General features: G+C 40.9%; 3 protein-coding genes across 6 annotated transcripts; 1 reads left to right on the top strand and 2 right to left on the bottom strand.

Moving 5' to 3' along the window:
• The first annotated feature begins 6622 nt into the window (after window positions 1–6622).
• LOC104450488 lies at window positions 6623–9426 on the top strand. Its single transcript, XM_010065065.3, has 2 exons — window positions 6623–6896; window positions 8827–9426. Exons 1-2 carry the CDS (start codon window positions 6847–6849, stop codon window positions 9059–9061), a joined length of 285 nt encoding a protein of 94 aa, XP_010063367.1. The 5' UTR covers window positions 6623–6846; the 3' UTR covers window positions 9062–9426.
• Window positions 9427–9938: 512 nt separating this feature from the next.
• On the bottom strand, window positions 9939–13442 carry LOC104450487. Of its 3 annotated transcripts, none has more exons than XM_010065061.3 (7): window positions 13230–13442; window positions 12660–12798; window positions 12398–12499; window positions 11806–11909; window positions 11223–11503; window positions 11037–11130; window positions 9939–10470 (listed from the first exon to the last, which is right to left on the bottom strand). In XM_010065061.3, the coding sequence occupies exons 1-7, from the start codon at window positions 13341–13343 to the stop codon at window positions 10039–10041; spliced, it is 1266 nt and encodes a 421-aa protein (XP_010063363.1). In that variant the 5' UTR covers window positions 13344–13442; the 3' UTR covers window positions 9939–10038. The 3 variants fall into 3 exon arrangements, with proteins under 3 accessions (XP_010063363.1, XP_010063364.1, XP_010063362.1); XM_010065062.3 differs by having other exon boundaries at window positions 11223–11506; window positions 11806–11903; XM_010065060.3 differs by having other exon boundaries at window positions 11223–11506; window positions 13230–13441.
• A 584-nt stretch (window positions 13443–14026) lies between these two features.
• LOC104450485 (DIS3-like exonuclease 2) lies at window positions 14027–20605 on the bottom strand. Of its 2 annotated transcripts, none has more exons than XM_010065058.3 (7): window positions 19923–20605; window positions 18815–19215; window positions 18653–18706; window positions 18503–18571; window positions 15790–18006; window positions 15076–15147; window positions 14027–14975 (listed from the first exon to the last, which is right to left on the bottom strand). In XM_010065058.3, exons 1-7 carry the CDS (start codon window positions 20035–20037, stop codon window positions 14571–14573), a joined length of 3333 nt encoding a protein of 1110 aa, XP_010063360.2. In that variant the 5' UTR covers window positions 20038–20605; the 3' UTR covers window positions 14027–14570. The 2 variants fall into 2 exon arrangements, with proteins under 2 accessions (XP_010063360.2, XP_010063361.2); XM_010065059.3 differs by having other exon boundaries at window positions 18815–19212; window positions 19923–20046.
• Window positions 20606–21995: the final 1390 nt, after the last annotated feature.

Below are 21995 nucleotides of genomic sequence, written 5' to 3'. Positions count from 1 at the left end.
CACGAAAATCATCCCTTATTGGCTGTTTTACAACATACTTTAATTTCAAAATTATTGGATTTCATATGACAAAAATATATTTGAAAAACTTCAGGATTTAAAATCTGTTTTTGGGTTCTTTGTACCAACCTCTTTTTGTTTTTCATTTTCTACAAATTTCTTGGTCTAGAATTATAAGATACATTCTTCATGAAAGTTGTAGAGTATGTCCTGGGCTACCATATATTAATTTTCATAATTTTTTGGTCTCATTTGGTCAGCAAAATACTTATTTTTCTACTCAATTTCGTTCTGCAGATTTTGACTGTTTTGAGCCTGTCTTGCAAAAATTGTTTAGAACTTTGTGAATAGAACTAGATTTCAAGTTTTCTTCACAAAAAATGTTCATTTAGCTCTTGTCCACCTCATACTAAAGTTTCATAATTTTTGAAAACCATTTACCTAGACAATAGCCATCAACTCTAAAGACATGCGAGACACCCTATGCAGCTAGTTTAAGCCTAGAACGTGGGACCTTCCTTACAAATCGTTTAACATTTGTACGAATGTGTTTATATTAGTTTAAGGGATAAAAACGATTGATGATTCATTAGTTGCGTGCTTGAATTCCTAAATAGTAGTGACATTAATGTGTTTTTAATTTAATTATGAAATTGGTGCATCATGGTGTGAATGTGTAATTGAGAATGCCGTCGGTCCTTGAGATGATGATGCCCCGGGTTATAATAGGGATGCCTGGAGGGGTAACTAGGTTTCTCTATATGCCTGGAGGGAGTAACACGATTCCCCAAGATACCTCACGATGCCGGATGGGTGCAAGATGCTCGAGGGTAATGGGGTTCCCCGGATTATGATGACAGCATGAAATTACATTAATTATGGTTTTGGTATTTCTAAGTTGAATTACTAATCATTTGTTGAGAAAAGTTATTTCTTATGTTAATCGGTCAGGTATTTTGAGAAGGTTCTCAGGTAAGTGGTTGTGCGTGTGATTTATTGAACTTCCTATTGAAGCTATATTTGTCAATGCGATGATCAATTTGTGTAGTATAGACTAGTGGACCTTCTGCTTGCTGGGTTGCAAGTTACTGGTTGTTGACTTCATATTTTCAAATCATTAGAATATCAATCTCACCTGCCTCCCTAGTGGTTCATTATGGGGTGCCAATGGACTTCACGTGGGACGAGGACAGGTTTGTAGACCCCGGTTTTCCAAATATTATCTTCATTCGGATCAAGTTCTATTCACGTGGGAGGAGGACAGCTGTGGCAAGGGCTCGCGGCCCTCGCCCAGCTAGGTGGGCCGCCGCCCTCGCCGGGCCGGGCGAGGCTGCGCCCTCGCCCGATCGGGGCGAGGGCTCGCCGGCCCGACCGGGGTCGCGGCCCCGGCCAAGGCCCGGCGACCGGCCGACCCTCGCCGTCGCCGGCCCTTCCCGGTGGCGGCGGGCGGCGGCGGCGCGGCGAGGGATTAGCCCTCAACCACCTCCCCCCTTTCTTTTTTTTTTTTTTTAATTATTAATTTTTTAATATTTCAACTAAATTTAATTTCAAAATTATTAATTTAAAATATTTTAACTAAATTTAATTTTAAAATTATTATTTTTAAACATTTTAAATAAGTTTAATTTAATTAATTATTTTATTTTATTTTATTTTGCCACGTCGCACGTCGGTGTGAAAAACAGTGTCGTTTTGAGCTCGGTTCGCCGGAAAAGTGCCACGTCGACATTTTGGCCGGATTGGCACTCAAGTGATCCCTTTTACTCCGATTTTGGCACTTAAGTGTACCTTTCGTAAGTTATGGCACTTTAAGTGTCCCTTTGGCCAAAGTTAAGGCACTCCAGGGATCCGCGCGTCCCAAGTTTATGATAAATAGAGCTTGAGTAGCTCAGTTTCTTATAATTCAGCTTGACAGAAATTTATTTTACAACTCTTGAAATTCAAGCAAGTCATGTGAAATCAACGTGAGATCCAAGGGGGTTACATTAGTGGCCTTCAACTGAAAAACTGCAAACTTCACTTCATCCATTGTAACCTACCTATTAAAGCTCCACTTATTGCATCTCCTACTATGCAAGAACATTAATCCAACACCAACAAAAAGTTTCTAGGGCTAACTGTGCCATAAAGATTTTGATAGAAGTTTACAATGTGTTCTTTAATTAGTTTAAGATCCCAACAATATTCTAGTCTTCAAATTTCAGCATAGTTATTCTATTATGTTGCCTTCTTTATTTCGTTGTAGCGTGAAAAAATTTCGTGTTTTTATCTTCTCATTTTAGCCACTTTATCCTTGATCTCATTCTTTAATATATCTCTTCCTATCTCCATAGTTGTTCAATCTGCATTTTTAGTTGCTAAGTTTCTTCCTATCTCAATACCCTTTCCTTATTGTACGTTAATCTTGGTAAGCTCTTTTTTGAGGTCCCCAATCCGTCTAAATACGTTAGACTATTTATGGTTCCTCTAATTGGCTAAAGCTTCAACAACCTCATTCAGTTTGTTAGGTAGATTCAGTTGCAAATCTCGTTGATCATCTCACACAAATTGCACTATATCCCAGCATTCACCATCCTCTATCCAATAAGCATTAAATTTGAACTCTCTTTTTATTTTTGTTGATGGAGGAAATAATGACAATAATAGATGGCTATGGTCTAAGCCAATGGCATGTAGAGCATAGGCTTCCACATGTAAGAACATAACTCGCCAAGAACATAACTCGCCTCTTTATATTATAGAGAACCCGATCTAATCTCTTTTTAACCAACTCCTCCCCTTCTTGGTTGTTTGCCCAAGTAAAGTGCATCATTTGATTTCCACATCCATGAGTGCACAATCATTTAACAGGTCTCAAAAGGCTGCCACTTGATAATGGTCCATCTCCCTCTTACCATATTTCTTCTATTAATACAAAATTTCATTAAATTCTCCAATACATATCTAAGGTAAGGTATTCCTCTCATGAATCATTCTAAGTTGCTACCATAATTGGAGTGTTTTCTGGTAGTTTGTAGAGGCATTTAAAAATGAAATCCTCATATGGATATCACTGTTAAGCTCTTTACAAATGACCTCGATCATCTCTCCCGAGCTTGATACAAGTTCAACCAACACAACATTGTTCTAAATTAAAGCCAACCCCACAACGATTCCAATCAGCTTAACCACCATCAAATTCTGAAATTGTAGGCTCTTTTTTACCCTTCCTACTACAAGTTATTTATTTTTTGTTTCTATTAAAAATACTAAACTGGGTCTTTTTTTAGCCATTAAGACTCTAAGGTGCTAGAAAGTTAGGGGAGAGTCCAAACCCTAACAATTCTAGCTCAAAATTTTCATTTCAATCCCACTGGCTTATTAGGGCTAGCCACCAAAGCCCACTTTTTCAATTCTTTAACTTTTGTGATTGGTATGTCTAGTAGGGTCCCCTCATCAATGGATTGAGAACGGGAGCCCTGCTGTTCATAGGAGCAAAAACATTTCAATTTTTTTGCTGTATGAGCTTGCTTCCTACTCTCTCTTTCTTTACATATCCATTAGGTGCCATGGGGTTGGATGTTTCCTTTAATATAAGATGTTTCTCTTGTCATGTGAATTCACCCCCAAGAAAATCTAGGTTTAAGCTGCTGGCCCTCTTTTGTTTTAGGGCACTTCTCTCCATTATGACCATGGCTAGTGTGTTCATGTTCTCCTATTCATTTTGCTAAAAAGGGGCTTGTAGTTTAATCTGAAGAGGAGTTTTTGGTATTATTTCATCAAGTTCAGGTAATGGGCTTATCTTTCTATTGAAATTTTTTCAAAAATGACTATTTTCTCTCACTTCTGCTTTGATCTTAGTTGCCAAACTTACGTACTCTATTTTCTTCTAGCCTTGATTGTTCGTAAGGGATAATCTTATAGTAGGTCCATAATGTCCAATATTTCCACAGGAGTAGCAAAAGTGTGAGAGTTTTTCAAATTTAAAATCCACCTAAACTTTCTTGTGATCCAGGTTAATAATAGTCCTAGACCTCGAGGACTTAGATAGGTCTAGGTTCTCCCTTTGCTTTTCCCACATTTGACTGACCAAAGCTTTTGGTTTCCATCTTCACTTTTTGCACTTTTTCTAGTTTTGTGGCTATATTTAAGACTGTTTGTTAGTAATTCTACCCCTAAGGAGCCCTAAGATATGTACCCAAAAGTCACCATGTGTAAAAATATAAGAATGGTCAAGGGTATTAGGATCGCATTACTATAAAATTAGCATATTTGGAGAAGGACCAGGGGTAGAGGTCAAGACTCTATTCTTTTTAGCTACAAACATAAAAGTGAATGAAAATAGCCCTGGTCCTATTGTATCACACAAAACCAATTCTAATTTTCATGTCATTTTCATTGTATGGAAGAAAGCCTGTAGATTCATATTTAGCTTGGAATAAAATTTTCATATAAGGGTAACTCACATTCATGTTTTTTTTTCTCTGTATGTACATCTTCCCTAATCGTGACCACATCCTCCGAACTATAACTCTCCCCAACTCCTACAAAGGGTTGCTAGCCTTCTCTCATTCTCTTCTCCTTCATTCATTGCGACATTACTAGCAAGTTCTAAGTAGAGGTGATCGGTTCCCAATTTGATCCGATTCCACCTAGGAATCATAAATTAGATCGGGAGAATCAGTTCCCAATTTTTATGACTGGGAACTAGATTGGAAAGGTCTAGTTCGATTCCAATGGATCAAATCACTTTTTGTTGTTACATTGAAAAGAGAATATATGTCCCCTAGCTTTCCAGATCAAGAACTCTCTTCAATCAAAGTTAACAAAGAACGTGATACTCCTTGAAAGATGCCGATGTTGAGCGGGAGGGAAAGGCATTGACGTCGAGCAAGATGGGAGGTGAGGCTGAGAGAGGGAAAGATGTCGATGTCGAGGCTCGAGCAACTCAATTGGAGCGAGGCGTAAGGTGAGGTAGCAACTGCCACAGAATTGTTGACATCCGATAGATGCTATGAAAGGAAGACTAGGCATGCTACAAGAGAGAGAGAGAGAGAGATTCTAAAAGTAGCTTCAAAGAGATACCCTTTCTCAACTTCTGATGTAAGCTTGAAAATAAAACAAAAGAAGATGAGTAAGGGTGTATTTGGTAACGATTATGTTCCCAGGAATATATTCTAATCAAAAATGATTTTTTTTATTATGTTCTCGAGAACAGATTTTAAGTATTTTAAGCCGTTTGTAATCGTCCAAATTTTTTTATTCGAAATAGAATTGCTTTTGAGTATCGTGCTCATTGATTTTATTCCAAATCAATTTATTTTAATTTTTATACTTTTTCATTTTTTTCTTTTCATTTTTTCCCTTTTTTTCTTTTTTTCTCCTATTCTTTTTCTTCTTCGGGCTAGTCGCCAGGACCGCCGACCCGGCCGGACGAGGGCCGGCAACCTCACCGGAGCGTCACCAGCCCTCGGCAAGGCCGGCCCTCGTTGGTCGAGCCTCGCCGGTGGCTAGGCCGGCCTCATCGGGGCTAGGCGAGGCCCACGTCGAGGCTCACCCAGCCTCACGGTGGCCAGGCAACCTCGCTAGGGCTGGGTGAGGCCCACCTGGCTACCGGCTAGGCGTCGCGAGGCTTCCCAACCTCGCTAATGGCCAGGCAAGACTCACCGGAGCTAGGCGAGGCCCACCTAGCCATCAATGGGGTTGGGTGAGCCTCGCCAGTGGCTGGGCATGCCTTCGGCGAACTCGCCGGAGTCTCACCACGATCGGCGGTAGCGGGACTAGCGGTAGACGAGGTGATCGATGAAAGAAGAAAAGAGAAGAAGAAGAAGAAGAAGATAAAATGGAAGAAGAAGAGTTGTTTTGATTCTTAGATTTGTTCCCGGAATAATAATCAATTTTTTTTTTTATTCTTGATTTTGTTTCAAATCTACTTCCAGGAACAAAATAAATAGAAATTTGTTATTGGGAACAAAAATTTACCAAACGCGATTTTGTTCTCTAACTACTCCCGGAAACAAAGAATCAGAATTTGGTCATATTTGAATGGTTACCAAACAGGGATCCAAACAGAGCCTAAAAAGAGGAGATATTAGACAGCTTCCTTTTTCCTTCTTCTTCGGTTAGAGGAGTAGTTGCTGGACAAGTCGCATTTGGTTCCAAGATTTCTTTCCTTTCCCATAAAAGATATAGGTCTCATGTTTCCTTTGCTCATGCTTTTGGTTCACTATTGATCCTCTTGGCTCTTTTATTTTTCCAAGTTCGAAAACGCATTGAACTTAATTTTCATGGATTTGAATGCAAACCAACGGTAAAGGCGATGACAAGTGTTATTGTTCTCCATATTCGATATTTAATAATTTATTATACTTTTATATCACGTTAAATCTTAAGATGTATGATCACGAATTCAGATTATATTGATGAAAATCTCGCTTTTAAAATTCCCTTGTCTCAATAATGGTGGCGGTGACGTGTGCGATGATCGTAATCCGACTGAGACAGGGCGCGGTCCTTTGCTTGGAGAGTCGGCCTGCACAGGCAAGAAATTTTGTTTTCTTGGAGAAGGGCAAAAATAAAAATGAAAGAAAAAGCTCTGTGGATCGGATCATGGGGCGAATCGGGTTATCAAACGGGTCGGGCGGTGCTCTCGAACCTCCGACTCGGTCGAGAGTCGATCTGCTCGACAGTACGCTTCTCGCCTTCGCGTTCGCGGAACGAATGCGCCATTGTTGAGCGGGCTCTCTGCTTTGGCTTTTGCCCAGTTCTCGATCTTCCTCCGAGGCTCGCTCGCTTCGTCCGAATCGTCGCGGAAGGAAAAAGAGAGAGAGAGAGAGAGGCACGAGGGCGCGAATTGGGTAGCGAGAGATGGGAGGGCAAGAGGAGGTGAAGCACCTCGAAGAGTGCTCGGTCTCCAAGTCAGTCGCTTCTCCTTCTTTTCCCCTTTCTCTCTTCCATCCGACCGTGCTGATTTGCTCGTCGATAGAATGCTTTTTTCGGCTGGGTTTGTGCTTCCGTGATGCGTTATTGGATTGATGCGTGATGGGCATTCGCGCGAATTGTCGTTGAGCTTGGACTCGTTAGAGAATTCGACTGCGGAAGGGGAGATCGATTGTGGGTCGAGCTCAAAATGATAGCTTTTTTATTACCCTCCTGCGTGAAATAGAGAATCGCTTTTCGTTGCTTCAGTTCGCTCGGTCTAGCAGTTTTTGCGGATGGTTCTTAGCTTGTAATAGTCCCACTATGTGGCTGATGTGTTCATGGCATCGGGCGTGTTCTCTTTCCCTCTTTTCTTTATGTTCTATGTACAGCCTGCTAACTCGATAATCATATGCTCTTTCTTGATTCAGCACAATTTGACTTGGTTACTGAGAATTCTAGAGCATTTTCTCACATGATACCGGCATTGTTAGGGGATATTGTCGGCAATTTTTAGCATATAACCAGGATGAGAAAGCTTCTGCAAAACAGCAAATGGTTTGTTGCATCTTGTGGTTATGCACGGGAGCCATTGCTTTTCATAGTTCATAGGTTTGTCAAATGCGTTCCTCTCATAGGTTGAATAGAGATTTCTCAGCCATAAGACAGCCTCCGTTTCGTGTTTGATATTTCGGGTTAATTTGCTTATGAGGTGAATCCTGTAGAGTTTTGCTCTTGCTGGTTTTGGAATTATTTTAACAGGAATCATTGCAATGCCCCATGTCTGTGTGTTCATAATTTAGCACAGGGATGATGCTGATTGAATACTTCTCCAGTCTGAATTGGAAAAACTAGCCATAATCATCTTTGCAGGAAAACCGTCTGCACACAAAAGTATTGGAGAATCTCTCTTTGGCTAACTTATGATTTCATCAACTGTCATGATTCATGCGTTCAATCTCATGGGATGAAACTTTCTTCTACTGCTTCTAGCTTAATTAGCTAGAACTCTATGTTGTTGAAGGTATTGAATATTACCACTTTGAACTGCATTGCAGATTAGGTACCATCATGGTTAGAGTTGTTAACTAGGCCGGCTCAGCCCTCTTTCTATGCTAGTCAGTTGTAAACTTCTGGAGTAAGGTACTCTAGCATTAGTAGGCTCGCAAAAAAAGCCTAGGAGTGTATATTTTCAATTACACATTGGGAACCTACACAAAAATCTGTTTGGGAAAGAGAGTGCCCCCCATGTGCTCGTGAAATGTGATTGCAAATATATCCAGGGATACTTCATGTATCCTAGACCTTACTAGTGAAAGGAAAACTCACACCACAAATCAGTGGTTGACAACAAGATATGCTTGGTCCCTTGTGGGACCAATATGCCACATGATTTTCACGTTTAAACTCTGAAAGTGTCAAAATGCAGATAAAAATACACATGCTTCTTTTTTTATTAAATTCCCACTTGATACTCCAACAATCTTGAGATGTCAACATCAAAATTATGATGATGAATTCTTTCTTCCGACATGCACTTTAGACATATACTGCAGATGTGGTCTGGTCTGAGCTGATATATAAACAGTGATGTGATGCGGCATGATTGATTATAGTATTCATTTAGTTTGCTTTAGAGTAGTAAATTGCAAGCAGGTCTGCTTCTGTTTATGATTTTAGGAATGGTGGAGCATCTGCTTGTTGGTCATGCCTTTCACGTCTCTGTCTCGGAGTATGGACCATTGTCCATCCATGTAAAGTCTTAATTTTATGCTCTGCAGCAATGAGACATATAGTTTGTTTCAATAAAAAACAAGGGGAGCTTTCATATTTTGTTGCAGTTTGTCATTTAAATACAGCATTCAAATATATTTTCCTGGTGAGAAGTAAAATTGTTTGACTCATAGACTTACATGCTGTTTTGTGTAGTGCATTGGGCACTTGGGTGTTCTCGGTAGCGGGAGCTCTCTTAGCGATCCCGGTGGGGATAAAACGGAAGTCTCTGGGACCTCTCGTGTTCTTTGGGACAACAGGCACCATGCTTGACATCATTATGGGAATCACCGCGTGTGAAAGGGAGCATGCTGAACACCAAATGCAGCTTTTAGAAGCCCAGAATGCTGCGGCAGACCCCAATTTGGCGGAGACTGCAAAAGAGTCTTGATTGCAACCTTTTTTCTTCATCATGAGTCTGTTTTCAGTCTATGCCATTTTGTAGCTTTCTTGAGAGGACTTCGTGGATCGGACATTTGAGACGTTCTGGCATCGATTCATCCATCTGAAGTGTTTGGTTATGGCGAGTCTTGAGTAATGTCACTCATACATTGCTCAAATACGAATGAACTATGGCGGGACATATTCCCCTAGGTCTCTCGGGACAGTAACGATGGTGGAAAGCAAAACAGAAGCCCCGTCGGAAAAGGCTCTCGACATGACATGGGAGCTGTGGCTCAAGCCATACCATCTTTGCTACTACTTCATTTGACCGGGTTTCACTCCGAATAAGATTTTCCGGAAGACTTTGTGTTCCTTTCTATTTTTTTTTCTGGGACCTCTTTCGCATTATCTGAACAACAATCGATCTGCCAGCCAACCTTGCCTGTAATCGCACGGCGATGGACTGAGCCCTGCACTGGCGACGTCGTGTGAGGCGAGGGTATTTTTTGGAATTATAAAAGTTTAGCAAGAGTAAAAGTGGAATAAAAAATGTATTAGTATTCTGAAAATGTTCAAAGAGGTCTTTAGAAATTTAATTGCATCACTCTAAAACTCTCCACCAAAAAAAAAAAAAAAATGCCAAATGGTACGTGCATTTGCCCATAGTAAATGTTGCTAAACATTCTCTTACTGTATGGCAATGTAAACTAATAATTCGAAAGATGCTTCAGCTATTCTTTCCATGAGACTGATAAGGCTCACTCTTGGGGTGTCGATTGATCCTTCTCTCTTTAGCTGGCAATGTAAGTGATTAGCAGTCTAGGAGCAGGAGACCCGCGAGCTGCATAGGGCTTCAGCCGGAGGTATGCTGGAGGTTTGTTAACTAGAATTTAAATGGTGAGCTTCTGAAATTGTCCGACAACACAGCAAATTCAGGCAAGTTTTACCTCAAACATTTGAGGTAGAGAAGTGAATAGAGATGAATTATTTCTTTCTGAAGCACGGCAGTGTTGCGGTGACCATTTCATACCTCCCACTTTCCCTGTCTAAACGGGGATCTACATTCACTTCGAATCTCAAAGGACTATTTTTCCCCCGCTGCAGTAACGTTTTTAGTATAACAAACCACACGAAATGAAAATCTACACTATCGTGGCACTTGTTCTTTTCCTCCCTCTCCATCTCATCTCCACTTGGTGAGACGATGTCTGATGCTTCTTTCGCTCGTATGCGATGGTGAGGGCCTCTGGCTTGGGAATGGATTTCAGGGACACCCTTGGAGCAAGACTTGTGTACAGGAAGCTTTGCTTCAAGGCATAGATTGACTCTCTCTGCAGGTATATTCCCAAAAAGCAGTTCTGCGGCTTTGTTTTTGACGAGAAGCGGAAGAGACCCCGATTCATCCCATACATACAACTAGAAAAGGCAAATCAAACGACTATGTCAGAAATTGTTGAGAAATTGGAATTTAAAAGGAAAAAGAGGCTCCAACAGAAAAATCCAACAGATGGTTTTCAAATGTCCAATATTTAGTATCATCAAATCATCTTTTTATTTTGAGGTATTCTCTAAGCAACAGAGCTTCAAGACAAATTTGACAGAAAAGTCTCATAGCTATGGGTGAATAAGATCTTTTAGGGTGATGACCAGGAAGGTTTGGAAATGAGGTACCCCTAACTATTCAGAAGTACCACTTTGTGGATTTAGTTCTCTTTTTCTACAAAATGTACTCTTGGTAAGTGGATTGAGAACAACTATACACCTTTTCCATGGTAGCTTAGTAATGTCTTATATTGAAAATAAGTTAGTCGCTGAATGTCTATCCTTGTCCTTCTTTCTGCATCAGATTACATACTGTAATAGGCAGACTAGCATGAGCATTAAGGATTTTGAAGAGTCAAACCCTACTGCAAGTGATAATCTTAAGTTAACCGGAAAACAGTAACAAAACTGCAAAAATACAAGGCAAAGGATCTCCTCACCATGAAGGGTTGGTAAATCAGGCTCACTACATGAAGGCGGTCAGAGCTTTTATCACAGTAGAGAGGAACAGAGTTCTGCTTGGGCGCATGCTTACTGCAACAAAAGCCAATTAAGCATTCAATAATCAAGGCGTTGCTCAAATATCACAGCATTCCTTCAACTGAGCAGAAATGAATATCTCTCACCTATGTTCTAATTCCAAAGGCGAACCACAAAGCTGGCAGCCAGTACAAATGAAATCCTTAGCTAAACCATCACCATTCTTACTGTTCATTCTCCGGCTTATGAACATCTTTTCCTTCTCCATTTCACAAGTAGCTCTCCACGCAATTGGAAGAAAGATTTCACCAACAGATGCCAGAAAGATTGCCTTACACGAACAATTCAGGTTTAGTACTTCTGAGATAGAAGTACAATCCTTGTACTCTCCCACTTCCACAACTTTCCAGTTTCTTGATAACTTCTTCTGCTGAGAAACAATTTATGGTCGCATCCTGGCAACAGTTAGTATGGCGTGGATGGAACAGATAAGGTTAACAACAACAAAAAATGACTTCAGAAGCAGGTTAACATAGCTGGTATATACAGGTACAGAGGCATGTCTTCCAAGATTTAAACACCATAAGATAAAGTATATCCATTACTAAAAAAATATTTCTTATCACATGGCTGGAGTAGCAGTATGACTCAAAGAACAGTAAAAGTTCACACATACAAATGATGTAATTTAACATGAAAAAGAAATGGTCATAATAATCAGGAACTAACATTGTGGAGGATAAATTCATTTGCCTTGACCCAACCAATCACCTTCTTGAGTTTTTCCCTTGCTGCAGTGCCAAGTCTGGAGTTCCCTATCAGTTTGTCTGCGTCTAAATGAATACCAAAAACGATGCATTGAAAGTGATCACAGGATGCAATCATGGAACAAGCATTTAAAAATGTCACAAATGGAGAAAGCAGATGTGCTTCCACCTAATTCACATAAGCTACATATGGCTTAGAATGTGCATGTTACTGAATTGATTTCTTTTTTCTTTTTAGAGACAACTACATATTTTACACCATTTATAGTGAAAAAGATCTTGTCATCAATGTCTGGCAGAAGTATTCACCTTTCAGCAGTTCAACTTCGGCACAGTAAATGCTAAATTGAGAAAGGAAATTAGTTGGCCACGGGCAAATAAATAGAAAACTGTGAAAAGGCTTCCTCCATTTTGCACTCATGTGAAAACAGAATAGTGGGATGCAACATGAAAGTGCAAAAGAAAGATGTGTAAAAATAATAATGGATGAACTTGATAAGTTCACTTATATATAAACCTCCACACACAGGACTAAAATATGACAAGAAGCATACCTTTAGAAACCATCAGTTCATAAGAATGGACCAAGGGCACAATTGATGAACAACTGACTGTCCTCGCATCAATAAGATCACCGAATCTGGCAACCTTAACATCTGAGTGGCACGATGAAAGGAGAAATATGTGTTTCATGAGAAGAAACTTCGTTCATTTTAAAAACTATTCATCGCACTACCTAAAATTTTAAATAGCCCAAAAAGTGAATTGCCTACTGTTCTACAGCATTAAGATAAAAAGATTGAGAGGCAATCTTACTTTGTAGCAGTATCACATCACCGGGAATTGCCAAGGACCCCATTTGCTTCTGCCAGAGCGACACAGTGAACCATGGCCGCGTATCATCACCAACTTGCACGTCGGTCCTGATAACCTCCCCACCTCTCGACAACTTGTACTGTCACAGCCAACACCAGAAACAAGAATAAGCAGGTCGAGCACCATCCCGTCGTGGCGACAGCTTAAATCTAAGAGAAAAATGCGCATCGCGCATCCCCTTTGCGTTCCTATTAAGTGTAGCTACGGAATCCGCGCACAAGCAAACGCCTTTTTCCATTGTGCGCACGAACCCACAAAAAGCACGGCCCCGCGGATGCGCTCGAGCATACACTACACACATTTCAAACCGACCCAGAGCGGCAACTCTTTTGCATTTCCGCTGCGGACTCGACAACTCGCGAACTGGAACCAGACGGACAGCCCGGAACGAAAATCACGACCCCGCACCAGCCGTTCTTAGAGACTAAAAGAGGAATTAGTAGATTAATCGCGGATGCCGAATTTCAGATCGATCGGCGTCCGGAAAAGAGATGATGGTTCGACGGTGACCTGAACCGGAGTGGAACGGTGGACGAAGACGAGGAGCTGGACGAAGTCGCCGACGTGAGAAGCTGCTCCCGAGAGATCGATCAAAGGCCCGTACCAGCCGATCGCCGATGCCATCGTCGACGATTCACCAACGAGAGAGAGAGCGAGAGAGAGAGCGAGAGAGAAGTATCGTCTCTGTGCAAGCGCGCGGGATTGGGAACTCTTTGTAAGTTGTTCGAAGGCCCCTGGACTTTGGTCATTTTCTACTTAAGGGCCTCGGCAATTCATACTTTTACAGTCAAGACCCAGACTGTAGAGCTTAAAAATGAAATTTTTACTCTTTTGCTGGAAAATAGAATCATAAAAATGAGATTTTTCCAAGACCATACCCCATTTCCAGATGAATTTTTCTGTTCTAATAGGTTTCACTAGAGGCACGTTGGAAGCATCTTATGCAGTCAATCTAATCTCTTTCTAGTGTTGAATTAAATCCAACGCTTCAGTGTAATACGTTCTTGACATCTCGGTTGTCGCTCTGGACTGTAGGCACCCTAAAAAAGCTTAATCCCCAATCTCTACAATTAAAGTACCACGAGCCATGGACTCTTAATTTAGGATGGTCATTTGGAGCAGCTCAAGTGATAATCTCAACCTTTTTTGCATAATCTCCACCGTGGTTGGGAATCCGTCCTAGTGCCGTCAAACTCATTCTTCAAGTAAAAGAAAATTTACCCTCTTATGGAAATGCGATAGTTTCGAGCACAAAACCCAAATGGGAATTATGTCGGATAAACCAAACATTGAGAAACACATGCCCAGATTGTAAGTGGTCTTGCATTAAAAGAAAAAAATACATGTTATTCATTGGAATGTGCTACCATTCGACATCAAACAGACAACCGACCACAAAATGTAAACATTTAAACAACACTTGGAAACCGGAACAAGCAGAGGCGGCCACCCTAAGTCAAAAAATTTCCTGGGTTGCAGCCTGGGTAGAGTCTACTTTCCCCGTGCAGCTCGAAACCGGCTCCAGAACTTCAAAGTCAGAGAGTGATGCTTGAAGCTATAGTCCAGGTCAGGAACTGGCCTACAAAAATACGGCCCCGTTCCAGCAAAGCAGCTTCTGTTAAAAACCAGCCACTAAAGCCAAAAGCCATATCGACCTGTACATGCACCTCTCACGACACTTGTCAACATAACCAAGTTCATTAAACATCCCAACTTTAGTAACTTCCATCTTAAAGCCTATAAGCAATCCTCTACTGCTTCATCTATACAATAAACTTCCCCAATCCATCCAAGCCCGGCTATTATTCATCTCCCGTGAGTTTCTTCAGAAGCATTGCTACCAGCACCTTCTCACCTCAAATAGGTACTCATATACAGCCTCGCACTAATGTCAATAGGTCCAACATCCCCACCCACTGCATGAAGCGCAACAGGTATGGTGGAGAGAAGTCGCACTGTCATTGGAAAAACCATAGGACCGACTTCAGAACTTTGTGAGCTTAGTCGCGAAATGTCCAAATTCTTAACTTCTGTGGCACCAGAGTCATAGGCACCCACAGCAGACCCACCGAGGTCTGCTTCTTGGTCATATGAACTCACAACAAGTGCAGCATCTTCAAGTGCCCTGAACTTATTTAAGTAACCTCTCCTAACTGAGGACTTATAAGCAAATAGACTAAGCACCAATGTAGACGTGGTCTCAAGCCATTCAACAAACAGACCTTCAACTTCATCGTAGTATATTCTCCTTTCAATCTGCAGACAACCGAGGTGAGAAAAATTACAAATAGAGAAAGAAAAGAAAAAGGCATTCTCAACTGTAAAATGCGAAATCCAACAAAAAAACGCTACTCACCGCCAATGTTGGAATATAAAGGGACATAAATCTGGGACCCAGGCCTAATACTCTAGCTTCTGTTATTAATATCTGCAGATAAAGAACATCATCACTTAATTCCCCAACAGAAAAAAGAGCATTACCCAATTCCTCAAGAATAGAAAGTTAGGTTTATAAAAGGCAGCTAATTGCATACCCTTTTTGCAAATCATGGGAGGATTCCATGCAATACAGGAACAACAATGATAAGTAATGACTAAACTTAAAAAATAAAAATAAAAAAAGAAGAGACAAAGATACACAGTGTTATTAAATGAGATCTTTGCACTTTTTTTGCAATACGTCTCAAAAAAAAAAATTAGAATCTAGACTTTGGGAGAAGAGATACCACAAAAGACCTCAGACGTGTAAGTTTCAGTCATGAAATAAACAAGACAAGAATGATGAGGTAGATGAATGGGACATATACACTAACTTCTAAATCACTAGGGAAAGCAATAGCAGCTGCTGCAGCCACCGACAATTCTAGTGAGACAGACTATCAAAGTCAGCACATCTATCCGTACACAAAGTTAAAAGAGCTCAAAAGAGAATATCTATGACCCGGTCTTTAAAAGACATCCATTCTTAACATCACAAGATCAATTTCTTTCCTTGAAGCACAAAAATTTCTAGAGCACACACCACAGTTATTTAGCAGAAGTGCCAGCAAAAGAAGGAAGTAATACACACCTGCTTTTCCTTTAGAAGAACCCACATATATAGTTTATCAATGGCATCCTTGACGTGCCTACTTGCTAGCTTTCTCTCGTTACAATAGGCAGCCACATCAGACAGAAGTTCTCTGCCAGGAACTCCATACTTCAAAGCTGCAGCAGATAATGCTTCATGGCCCTCCCTAGAATCAGTGACCTCATTGTCAAAAGAAATGCCTGTAAAACACCTGGTCACTACGTCTCCCTGGTTCTTAGCACTGTTTTTCAGGTACATCTCTTCAGCTTCTATAGCAGCAGCAAGCATGCGATGTACTACAATATCGGGATACCGGCGTAATGGAGATGTAAAGTGAGTATAAAGAGGAAGAGCGAGTGCATAATGACCCCATTCATCCTCATTGTTTTTCAAATCACCCGTACAAAAGTAAGTTGCAACTTGCATTGGCTTTGTAGCATAAGAAATAAGAATATCAAACAGCATAGAATCATCCTTGAGGGTTTCCTTGATTTGCTCCAATGACTTCCGAAACTGACCGGAAGAAGAAGTATCCAATGCTAAACCATGTTTCGAACAAAAAGCTTCAAACTCCCGAAGCTTGCGCATATTTGGTTCAGGATGCCTTCGCAATAATGCAGTATCAGGAAAAGCTCTGGCTATGACTTCAGCAGCGGTCCTATTTGCCAAAAGCATAAACTCTTCAATGAGGAAATTTGAGTCTTTCCATTGACAAAGAATGCTCTCGTATGGAATTCCATCCTCATCCAATGAATACGAAATCTTAGAGTTCTCAAATGCTAAACCCCCATCTTTAAGACGATTCTCCTTCAAGATCCTGGAAATATCGTTAAGATTTTTTATGGATGTCATTACATCAGACCACTCAAAATCCCCATGCAATTCCAGGAGGCCATTCTCTGAAGCATTAGCAGTCCCTAGACCGACAATTCCATCAATAATGTCCTGAGCTTGTTCATACGAGAGCTTACAACAAGAATGTATCACAGTACGACCAATCCAACGATCAATAACATTCCCGGAACTGCTGATATCCCAGAAAATTGAAAATGCAAGTCTATCAACTCCAGGATTTAGTGAACCCAAATTTTCAGAAAGCAAAGGTGGCAACATTGATATCTTCCGTCGCAACATGTAGACAGTTGTTGACCGACTTTGAGCTTCCAAATCCAAGGTCGTGTCAGGTTGTACAAAATATGACACATCAGCAATGTGGACACCGACTCTATATGTGCCCGTTGGTAGTATGTCAATTGAGAGGGCATCATCAAGATCGGTCGCAGTAGAAGGATCAATCGTAAATATGCATTTATTTCTCAAATCTTTTCTACGTTGGAATTCCAATGGCGGCACATTCCAAGGGAGACAAGGAAGACAAGAAATAGATTCTGAAGAGAACTCAGAACAATTAATTGAATTCTGAAACAAGATGGCATCAATATTTGGCTGCATCTCGCAGCCACGTCCAAAGACATGCAGGACACGAGCATATGGAAAGTCACTCTCCTCATACCAATCCTCAATTCTGGCAGCAACCAGTTCCATTACCATTGTAGTGTCAAAATCGTTCAATCTTTTTCTGATGCCTTCTGGCAAGTCTTTTGCCAGGACCATCATCTTAGGAAATCTTGCATCTGTAGGCACCAACTGAATGAATTCATGCTCAGAAAAAAATGATGAATTCTTATTTCTTTTAACATTCTTTCCCAATCCTTCCTTGAACGCGAGCCACTGTTTTGCATTAAGGAAACCAACAACAGTGTCTCGACGCGATGATTTTTCAATGATGAACACAACCCTTCCAGTCGGCCTCTTTGATGGGTGAGAACTGATCAAAAAAGAGATCTTCCCTATTGCATCCTCAGGTTCTTTCTGCCAGCTAGAAGACCCTCTCTCGGGATGATATGAAGCAGAGGGGTTATATCCATTAATAAGATTACTTTCTTGACCAATCGATTTCGCCTGACCAGATTTTTCAGAAGTAGTGAGGTCCCCGTAATCATTCCCAGAGACGATAGGATTTCCAGTATAATCAAGCTCAGAATAAATCTCCAATCGTTGTCCGCTTTTGCAAGAATTGCCAGAAATCTCATTGACCTCCTGGAAGACATTACCATCTTCTGTCGTAGCAGAGCTGTCGGAAGACCCAGATGACCCTTTCATCCTGGTCCAGGATGTTAAAGGATCGATCTTTATCGCCACTATGTCACCTTCCACCTACATTAGGGACACGTTAACAATTATCACATAAGTCACACTCCAAGCTGAAATCCTTACAAACCAAATACATCAACAATACTAAGCATCTTTCACATTAGAAATAATTTTCAACCAATCAAATTTGCAAATTGGAAAAAGGCGATATAGCTAAAAATGAGATGGAGTTTGAACAGGTTTGTTATGCTGAAAATTATCATAACCCATCTACCTCCTTCCTTAACAAGATTCTGCAAACATAAGTACAGCTTGCCACTGTCATTCGTGTGACAGCAGAACTCATGCATGAAGTAGGAACTAAGCAGAATCAGACTCCCAGCTTCTGCCAAAATTGTACAGGTCTAAGGCACATAAATGCACCAACACTAACAGTATGAACAGGTCATATGGTGGTAAGCCGGAAGAATTCCCAACTAAACTAAGCAAAGAAGGAGATACCATGAGATACTCATTCAGTCAGAATAAAACTCAAAGCTCATGAGCAAAGTTGACTTACAGCTCTATTCTGCAAAGCAACACCATTTATAAGAATATCCGTCTGCACTCCGTCAATCTTGCAGTAGGCCTGTAACCACAAACCGGGGGTAAAATTATGTACATTCGAATGTATGAAGAGGTCATTGTGAGCATTGAAAAGCTAACAAACCTCTAGTCTATTGTGAGCATTGACACGAAACAATGCCCTGAAGAGATCACCTTTCTGAAAGTAAAAGGCAAAAAACCATTAAAACAGAAATATCCAGAACCGTGATTATACAAAGATTCAAAACATAATCGGTTTACTTTCAATGACTTGTTAGCTACTAACCTCTAGAGCCTCGTTAACAACCTCCACAGACCAATGTGAAGAGGAAATCTTACTCTGATCACAGCTCAAAGTCTGATAAGGACTCGAATCCTTACTAGAAGATGTCTCAAATGACCCTCTACATGAATCTGGGTCAGGAAATGATTTGGAGGACGTTCTTCCTCCAGTGTTAGATGCAAGTGAATGAAAGTTTGCCACCCCCCGCACTTGTTCTTGATCCGCTTCGTCGTTTATATGCATTGCCGGCATGGAATTGAACGAGACAGGTGATGCTTTTGCTGACTCTTGTTCAACTGAGGGATAAGTGCCTAATCCCAAATATTTAACGTTAGAGGGAGATCTTTTCGCAAGGGATAAACCCACGTCGCCTTGAGACTCATTAACTGAACTGCAAGCAGCTTCTACAAAGAAAAAAATTGTAAAATCAGAATTCTGAGCACTGAAAATGAGGCATCTACTAGCAAAAGGCAAACAACAGATTTTATCATCAAGAGAGAAATTAGAAGCAAGAGAAGGATCTGCATATTGCGATATCGACAAGCACCATACAGACAAACAGTAGCTGTTCACAACCATGCAAATACTTTCTTGATCCCGGGTCTCCATTACATATTACACCCATTCTCTCCTTTGGTCGGCGACTTAAACCAAAAAACCTTGAATGTTAAGATGAACCATCATCGACCAGGGCATGCAATTGCAACCTCGAACTATGAGTCCTCTTTTACAAAAAAGAATTAACCAATCCTGAGCTTCTTCCCCCAACTCAAAGTCGATTGCTTTGAGAGAAAGCAAATTCTTTGTCATGTAACCCGTAGCCTACAACTAAATCTAGGCCTCCATGTCCAAACCGATCGAGGGGCCAGTTATACCATTTTCTTTTCCCTGGTGACCTTATCACAAGCAAAACCAGTTCTTACATCCAACTCAGCTACAGAGAGCAACCCGCGACTCAGCAGCCAGTGAACTTTATCAATCGCCGACGTCAAGTTCAATTCAACCCACACCTCAAATCCAAAAAAACTCGAGCATAAACAAACGATCAGGCCCCATCATCGAAAGCAAGAAAAAGCAAGCATTTTGACCAACGAGCCCGGCTCGCGCATACCGGAATTCGAGTTGTTCTGTTTGGAGCGGCGGTTCGATCGGCGCCGGCTCTTCTTCTCCTTCTTATCCCCATCCTCAACCCGCTCGACTACCGCCTGCTCCACACCAGCCTTCATTTTCTCCCCCTCCCCCCTCCGAAAAACCAGCCAGAAAACCGAGACGCAAAAGGGGTCGCGAATTCGGCCGCGGAAATCGAAGCGAACAAAAGGGGAGAGAAAAAGATTCAACAAATCAAAAGTGAGATTAAATAGAAAACAGAGAAAAGCTACTTAAGGAATTAGATCGGGGAAAAAGAGGAACTGGAATCCAGACATCTTCCGATTCGTGGGAAAAAATATAAAAACGGAAGACGATCCGAGCCCGACAGCAGAATCGAAACGAAACGGCGAGAAACCGAAACCGAAACCAAAACCAAAGAAGAAGAAAAAAAGGAAAAAAAATTAAAATTTGAATCTCCTCCGAGAAAAATTCAAGAGGAACCCCCAAACCCCCAAAAAAAAAAAAAAAAAAAAAGAAAAGCAAACGACTAAATAACCGAAATCGAAGTAGGGGAGGATTAGGGTTTATACGGTGGAGAGAGGAGAGAGAGAAAGGGGGGAGGAGAAAGGGACGTGATGAATGGTCGGCGAAGACATGGGCGCCGACTGTTTGATTCCTTTGTCTTCCCTCTTCGCCTTTGCTCTTTCCCCCTCCCTCTCCTTTTATCTCTCTCTTTCTTTCCCTCTCTTTCCTTTTTATTTTTATTTTAATTTTTATTTTTATTTTTGCCTTTGGGACTAAGGGAGTGGGGGATTGGTTCTGGGGCGACACGTGTCGGGCGTGCTTTGGACGCTTGCGGAAGGGGGACGGATCCGGTGGATTGCGTGCGCCATTGGCCAATAGTGCGCGGGGAGAAGGTGGCCCTTTCTGCTGGTGGTGGTGGTGTTGTTGGTGGGTGGGACTTTGGGGGAAAACAAAAGGAAGCGTTGGTGGGGGATCTCGTGGTCGCCGCGCCGGTCTCTGGTCGGGTCACGTGAGGGCTATCCGGTTCATTCGGCGGGCCGGGTCGGGTCGGGACGGGTGATCGATATTGATTGGTCTTTAGACCCCACCCCATTAAATGTCGAGGGCATTCTTTCATAAAATCGTAAAATTAGAGTGATCTTACTGTTCCCCCACGTGCCATTGTTTAAATGTACCTAGTCTACACTCAGGACTTTTGTTCTTTCGTAAAATCGTAAAATTCCTAAAACTTATCTTACTATTCCCCTCGAGAACGTGAAGCGCATTGTTTAGTCATTTAAAACGATGAAAAGTGAAAATGAGCATTAGAAAATGGAGTTAATCATGGCATGGTGACTCCTTTGGTTTCCCTCGAATGGATAATGGTACAAATAATTTATGAACCTTTTGTCAATTTGTAATGTCATTTGCGAATTTTGGCATAATATGTAATGTCGCGTTTGAATTTTTAATTTGTTCAATTTGATTTCTAAAATATTTGTAAATGTTTGATGTAATCATTTTGGGACTAAAAATTGAATATTTACTAATAATTCAAGGAGTAGATTTAACAAATTAAAGGTCTTGGAACGACATTGCACACCGTGCCAAAATTGAGGGATGATGTTGCACAAATGAAAAGCTTATGAAATATTGAGTCAAATTTTAAGAATTATTAATGTCATTTTTCATTTTCCCAAAGTTAAAAACGGATGAACTGTAAAGTAAGTCCATTCTTGGGCACAGCTTGTCCATTTAAATTCAATTAGACTAACCCACACCCCTAATCATTCTTTTTTTTTAAATGATTTATATATTTTTAATTATCAAGAGCGGATTTGAACAAGTACTTTCATGACGCTATGCTCAATCCATCATGTAAGCTCGAGTCACATCGCAAAGAGCAGGGTACTTGCAATAATTAATGTTAGAATATCCTATGGATTCCATATATAAATTAAGATATTCTACTATTATCCTTCGTATAATTTCTGGAATTGTTTTCCTATAATTTGCTTTTCCAAATTAGACCTCATTGTATCTATTTATTCTGACCTTGTGCCCTAATACCTATATACATAGCTTTTCCCTA

This window comes from Eucalyptus grandis, chromosome 6 (assembly GCF_016545825.1).
Source record: "Eucalyptus grandis isolate ANBG69807.140 chromosome 6, ASM1654582v1, whole genome shotgun sequence".
NCBI lineage: Eukaryota > Viridiplantae > Streptophyta > Magnoliopsida > Myrtales > Myrtaceae > Eucalyptus > Eucalyptus grandis.
This window is presented reverse-complemented; position numbering and strand designations above follow the sequence as displayed.